Source organism: Populus euphratica, unplaced genomic scaffold (assembly GCF_000495115.2).
Source record: "Populus euphratica unplaced genomic scaffold, PopEup_1.0 scaffold13.1, whole genome shotgun sequence".
Taxonomy (NCBI): domain Eukaryota; kingdom Viridiplantae; phylum Streptophyta; class Magnoliopsida; order Malpighiales; family Salicaceae; genus Populus; species Populus euphratica.
This window is the reverse complement of record NW_011499872.1, coordinates 28,579-36,030: the sequence shown is the minus strand read 5'-3', so window position 1 is coordinate 36,030 and position 7,452 is coordinate 28,579. Positions and strand designations below refer to the sequence as shown.

The 7,452-nt window shown below is 35.0% G+C and overlaps 1 protein-coding gene across 1 annotated transcript; it reads right to left on the bottom strand.

Moving 5' to 3' along the window:
* Positions 1 to 1,232: 1,232 nt before the first annotated feature.
* LOC105127660 (uncharacterized) lies at positions 1,233 to 1,973 on the bottom strand. The gene has a single exon (XM_011029040.1). The coding sequence runs from the start codon at positions 1,971 to 1,973 to the stop codon at positions 1,233 to 1,235; it is 741 nt and encodes a 246-aa protein (XP_011027342.1).
* Between the last annotated feature and the right edge of the window lie 5,479 nt (positions 1,974 to 7,452).

The window sequence follows — 7,452 nt, the reverse complement described above, 5'->3', positions numbered from 1 at the left end:
ATGTTGTGTAATTTGTCACTGCATTGGCTCACCCATTTTTGGCGTGCCCCTTTATAGCAGTGGAGATTGGATAGTAACTCTGTGCAATCTCTTGTAAATCTGTATAATTTGACTATGAGATCTAAAAACAAAATTGAAAAGGGCTCTAAAAATGTGATATTTGCTGCAGTTCCCTGGATCAGAACAAATCAAGAGAAAAGAGGCAACAGCCTCCAAAGAAGGCAATGGATGTGGACTTGGCTGTTAATGGTGAAGAAGATTCGCAGTCAATAGAAGTGTATTTGGTGAGATGTAAACAGCGGAAAGAAATGGAAGAACCTCAGCTTTCCTGCCACCATTTTCGATGTTTTGTAAGATTACAGAAACTATCAGTTTTTGATAGTTATAGTTTCTTACAGAAATATTGTTGTGCTCCGTATTTAAGCTTCTAAAAATTCTTCAAAACCGATATTCAAGTTCATTTCTGTTCAGACTGGAGATATTAGCTCTGACAAATCCCTGTCAATGAGTTTTGTTCACCAAATTTACGAGACCAAGCTTCAAGTTTTGAGCTGGCATTTGTCGTTCAAAAGTACCTGTTTGTTTTGAATGTCGATCAGTATCGTATCATTTGCTTATGTCTTCCTCCTCATGCTCTTCATATAAAGAGAAAGGAAAGCGTTAGTGTTGATTAAATAGATTATGAATCATGTTATGCTTCATTAGTGGATAGCACTTTCGGGAGCAGCAATAAATGAAAACAGATGCTTGCAAACTGTTACTTTGCTGGCACCCAAATTACATTTTGTCAATTGAATTCAATTTTGTTCATGGTTTGCAATTAGGTTTTCCTTAACCACGGAGAGGTGCAACTGGTGTGTCGGGGCATTGTAATTTGGATAACATCTTGTAATCACTGATCAATATTGGAACAAGTGTGAATACATGCATACAGAGTGCTCAATTATCATGTGTTCATGATCTAAGCCGTGTTCTTACAGTCCCTAAGAACAAAATTTAATGGTGATATGCCTCTGTAATTGAACATTCTTTAATTCTCACGTCAGGCATCCCTAGCTCCCTGTTGAATACTAGCTAGAGAGGCCCGTTTGTGATTACAAAAAATGATCATCTTAGTTTTACCGTTGCATTTCAATATCAGACGGTCAATCTTGGCCTGCTTAACCATACACGCTAGCTGCCAGGAGCGCTCCTCTGACCTCTCACGCAATGGGTGCGCTACCAAACGAGGCCTAATTAGCCATGGCACACGAATGATGACTATTGTGCCTTAAAGCCCTAAGCAAACTCCACAGTCCCTTCCCTCTCTTCTTGCTACTCATTTCAATTCCCTTCTCGGATTGAAACATCTTCGGCGGACTCTTCTTGATCTGCCTCGTCTTAATATCGCTTAGCTCCATCTCCATTGGAAATCTGCCGACTCCAAATGCCGAAAAGTACCATCTTGGCTTTACCGGGGTCGCTAGTATCGATACCTTCGTCATCGAAAAGTCATACTTATCATCGCATTTCCTTGTTGCCAACCCATGATTCTCTGATAGAGGCACTTGCAAAGCCTTGTCACTCTTTTCCTGTGGCTGCTTTGGTGGTGCTGTGCTTGGCTTGTTGAAAGAGGATGATTTCCAAGGGAATCTAAAGCTCTTCTTGGAATCCTTCGCTTTCTTTGTGCTTCCGGCCAGGTTCTCTGCTTTTCCGTCTACTGTTTCTCCTCTGTAAGGAATGAGCTTTCCACAAAAGATGACATTATCCGAGGGATAGGCTGAAGCGGCGAAGTCCTCGCTGAAGAACTCGAAGAAATCTTGATCAAAAGACGTTTCCAAGTTTTGATCTTCTTTGGAGAAGTCATCCCAATCAGAATTAGCACGGTTATATAACGGAAGATCACAAAGAGATAGTGTTTCTGCTTCATCATCAAAATCTTGCAACTCACTGTCGTCTTGTAGCGGTCGAAGGCTCATTTCTTTCGCAACCATTGTGAATATCAAACAACGGCAAGAAAAGGTGAGGATCCAGAAAGAATTAAGAAGAGATTCTTGATGAAGGAAGTCTGTAAATGGCTTTGCTGTAGTTTGATGAGAAAAACTGGCTAAGTTGTCACCACTATATATATATTATTACACGTTCAACAGAAGCTCAAAGGAAGATGCTTTGACATGATGCTTAGAAATAGTCGGTGAATGGGGAGTGGGGGCGGCTTCTAGAGGGCAAAGAGAAAAGAAAAATAAAATAATATGGCAAGTATCACGGATAGTTTTAGAAATTCTTTGATTCTAGAACAGCAGGCGGTCATAGATAGACAAGTGGGTTCTTGTTGTCTTGGGTAGCAAGTTTTTCTATTGGTTGATGAGACCCCATAACGCATCTTAAGGCTGCTTTTCCTTTTACCTTTCCTTTTTTAATATTTCTTCTCCCTTCTAGTATATATTACTAGTTAGTTAGTGCAGAGTTTGTCTCTACGTTGCTGTCTTTTCTGAGAAAGAAAATATAGGTGACTATGTACAGTTTTTCGGCGTGTTAAAAAATGTAATTATTTTTTAAAATATTTTTTATTTAAAAAAATATATTAATAATTTTTTTATTTTTTAAAATTAGCATATTAAAATAATTTAAAAATATTAAAAATTATATTAATTCAAAGCAAAATAAATTTAAATTTTTTCAAAAATATTTTTAAAACATAATATTAAATTGATGCCAAAAAGATTCTAGTTTGCACATAATTAATAATTTAAATAATAATAATTTAACAGCGTTCTTGAGACCATAAATTTCATATGGTTTTGCTGGGTGATTTTGAAATAATATTATTTTATTTTTTAAAATAAATTAAAATAATATTTTTTATACTAACTTGATAAACTTATAATCTAGATTTTTAATTTATCATTAAATATACTAAGTTTAATAATTTTGAATCTTTTCTTTATTGTTAATCTTTGTAAAGGGGATGGTCTTTTTTTTTCTTTTTCTTTTTTTTCTTTTTAAAATAAGGACTCGAACCTGAGACTACAGAGGAAACAAACCTTTTAATTCTAAATTCTTATCATTTTAGCCACCATCTAGATAGTTTTTTTTTTTTCTTGATAAAGAACGTGATTGATATTGTTATTTTGGACTTGTGCTCTGCCTTAATTAGCACTCAACTGATGCTGTGGTCTCCTACGAGCCCTGAAGTTAACGACCATGTAAGACTCTAGTGGCAATCATATGAGCAACCAAGGACTCGAACCTGAGACTACAGAGAGAACAAATCTTTTAATTCCAAATTCTTATCACTTTAACCACCACCTAAATAGTTTTTTTTTTTCTTGATAAAGAACGTGATTGATATTGCTATTTTGGACTTGTGCTCTGCTTTAATTAGCACTCAACTGATGCTGTGGTCTCCCACGTGTTGAGAGTTCTAGAATGACAATGACCTCATCAGAATACTCTTGGTCAGCAAGGATTTTTCTTTTTGGGTGCAAAAATCTAGTTAGCAAGTATGTTGCCACTGTATCATTCGAGAACTTGTTGTGTGTGGTTCTTTGACATTTTATGTTGTTAATGGTAAAAGGAGAACTAACCTCACGTAAAAAAAAAAAAAAATTACTCCGGAAATTAGTATGCAAAGATCGGGCTCCTACCAACCCCCCTGCCTCCACCCTTGGTTACAATCCTTTCTGTGAGAAGGCGCCCCTTCTCTTAAAGTTATGGGGTTATTTTATTGAGTTTCTTAGAGAAGATTATCTCTCATGGATATATTCTTTTGTGGAAGGTCAGTCCAACTTTTTCTAGGAGCATGACATGGGTAACTTCAACATCGTATCTGATACTAGAGTAGTGGTTGGTTTGGGTTTTTTCTCTACCCTTTCTTACCCTAGAAAAACAAGGACATTACATCTTTAAACTAATAATCATTTTCAGCTAACCTAGTCCCTTCCATCCCTTGAGACCAACGAGAGGTAGTCCAGTAATATTCATCTGTTGTCCGTCAACTACGCCTTTTAGCATGAACTCACACCCTGACTCGCCCTCCATGAACAAAACTTGCGGAGAAACCCTTAGGTTTCCAGGGCATTGAAATCTTACCGATGTTTACATTACCCAAACCGCTACCAACCAAGCAGGGAAATATCAGATTGATCTGAGATTGCATTAGAAAGGAAGAATCATTGATTGCCAATCCCCGTAAGAAAGAAAAGCGCCTCTTGAAAAGTCATGATTCCGATTCCATTCCCTCAAGCCTTCTGTAACTTTGCTTCTTTCCTTCACAACGCCATAAGCAGTGAATTTTCAGATCTGTAAATGCCTTTTGAGGATAATTACCCTTTTTTCCGGAATCTATCTTTGGCTAATAGTGCCCATTATAGTACTTAATTTGTTGATAATCTCTCGATCGTTTTATTATTATCCTTCATTTTAAATTATAATTGATTTTTTCTCTCAAAAACAAATCCCAAATGAAATAAATCCCCATTCTATATATATATGATATTCAGAAATTGTTATACAAACCCAATTTAGTCTACTTAATGAGAATGATTTATTTGTTAATTTTTGGAGTAAAAAAAACCTCTAACGGGCTCTTTTGCTTGTTAAAAAAATAATCAAGTATAATCATGCTTTAATTTACAATAATATTATGACCAAATATAAGAGAAATCAATTAACATGAGAGTATATTGTTAATCCTAACTTCTTCTTTTTTAACTTAAGAACATTGCAATATTTACTGTACTTAGCACATACTTTTCTTTTTCGTAATTAATGACACTTATTAATTACTGATTATGAAATGGAATTATTTTTTTCGCATGGAACTAAACGTGGAGCAAAGTTACATCCTAGTTTACTTTTTTTTAAACAAATTAAGTGTGTGGAATAAACTAATTAATTTATAATGATTGGCAGGGAAGAATTTGGGGTCCACCCCCCTGAAAAAAAGTAGTTCTAAAATTTTGTTCGAAATCCACCCTTCTGTGCATACAAAATTAATTTTAAATAAATTCTATCAAATAGACCTCCAAAATTAAAAATTATACAATTTTGTCCCCCAAAATGTAACATCTGGGATTCGTCCCTGATGATAATTCTTTTTGCCTCGACATGAAAGGATCTTAATTTGATTGATTATAAAGATATAATTCTTAAGCAAATTCTAGACTAGAGAGAATCAGGAGCTTGGTGTGTTGAACAACAACAACTGCTACCAAAGCTCAACTTAAAAGTAAGAAATGCAGTCAACTGAAGCTTGACCCCTACACAAACCACGCAAATTCTTCTTCTCTCCCTTTTCTTTGCTCCTCCTATCCTTTCTATCACTCTCATTTTCAGATGAAAACATCGCTGGAGTTAAACTCCTCTTACTTTGCCTCGTCTTCATATCACTGATCAAACCAATCTCCATTGCAAACTTCCCGGCTCCGGATCTTATTGAATGAGATACTGACTTCATCAAGGGTGGCAAGTTTGATCCCTTTCTCATTGAAGAATCATACTTATCAACACTTAATTTCCTACCTGCATGCCCTTTGTCAGCACTTCCACAATCCTCGCGATCGCTCTTTTCTTGTTTCTTTTTCTTTGGTGAAGCATTGCTTCTCGCGGCAGTTCTCTCAGTTGATTTACTCGGAGAGTGCGATAATTTTGACGGGGAGATGGAGCTCTTCCTGTTAAGTTTTGATTTGTCTGTAATTTCCTGGTACTTCTGTGCTGTTTCAGCTACTACTTTTTCTCCTTTGTAAGGTATGAGCTTCCCACAAAAGATGATGCTGTCTGAAGAATGAGACGTAGAGGCATCGCTGAAAAACCCAAGGTGATCTTGATGATCAAAGGAGGAGCTTTGATCTTGTTTGGAGAAGTTATCCCTGTGAGCACTGTCGCAGTTGTTTGATGAAAGATTACAGAATGTGAACGCTTCTTCTACATCTTCAAAATCTAGCAAGCCAGTATTTTCTTGCACTGCTTCAGGGTTATATCCCTTGGCACCTATAGTCATTGTGTGATCATCAGAAAATGGAGAAGAGAAAAGGATACGGTTCAAGCTATTAATCAATACTGTAACTAGGGACCAAGGAGGGCTTAATGAAAAAATTGAATGATGGGGGGCTAATCAAGAAGTCCCAGTATATAAAATTATATGTAGAGGAAATTAAGAGATAGACAGAAGGGAACGAGCTTTGGTTGATGTTGATGGAATTGGCTACTTCTAGAAAGACTACAAATACAGCAAGAAATGCATGCATTCTGGGCTTGAATCTTTCAAGATTTCCTTGATTTATTAACGTTCACGTCATCTCTTTCTCTTCTCTCAGTAACAAGTTGCGTTGGATTCTATATTAGAGTTTGATAATTACATGCATTTAGACTTGGCTTATATGGTAGGAAGCGTGCTGTTTGTTTCCAAAATTAATACATTTCTTTGAATGCCCTGTTCGGGCACAAATAGGATGGATAAGATCCAATCTTCATATACAGAAATTTTCAGGAAAACTTCAGATTTGTCTTGTCCGTTTAAGGCTAACCACCCATGTCCTAATCGAAAAAAATAAATCAACGTTAATTAGTGGATATATGTCGTTACGATGAATTGAAACGATGGTAGGTAGGTGGTGGGACGTGTGTGATTTGGCTTCGAATCTTCGTGACGTATAAAATGGACCGCCATACACGGCGTTTGGGTTTTTTTTAATTGGCAAAATTATATTTGTTAATTTATAGAGAGATTTTATCAATGGCAGACAGGTAGGGAAAAAAACAACTTTTTTAAGGTATAACTTTGAATTACCTGAAAAAAAACACAAAATAAGTTTAAACTTCAAAACCCGGATCAATTTAGTGATTTATTGATCTAGATGCTAACCTATACTACATCAATACAAAAAACTGGTTTTTTTATTTTTTATAAAAACAATATTATTTCAAAAAAAATTAAAAAAATTAAATTAACTTAGGTCAACTCTAAATTCACAACACTAACTTTAAACACACGTAAACCCTGATCATATCTCATAACTGATGCTTCAAATGATGAATTAAAATAGGCACAACCTCTGTCTATGCATGTAGAATAACGCGGATTCTAATTTGAGGATGGTCTAGTTGGGATTTAATTTCAAAGGCAAGTCATTAAAGTATAATTTGTCTATCTTTGCTGTGAATGGTGTTTTAGTTTTAGGTTAAATAAATATCACATGACCGTTAAAATGAACAAAAACGATAAGTCAATATATCTAATTTAAAGTTTATAGTCCAACGCGGTTTTTTTTAATTATATTTGATACCGTCATAATAATTGTTTTTTTTATATATTTTATATTTAAAAATATATTAAAATAATAATTTTTTTATTTTTTAAATTTATTTTTTATATAAACAGGTCAAAATAATTCAACAATATAAAAAAATCATATATTAAATTAATAATATTTTGACCGCAATACAAAAGTTTCCTCCTTAGATTGTAGATTT

Excerpts from the sequence above, each read along its gene's own strand:
- LOC105127660 (XM_011029040.1), bottom strand. The coding sequence starts at position 1,973 with ATGGTTGCGAAAGAAATGAGCCTTCGACCGCTACAAGACGACAGTGAG.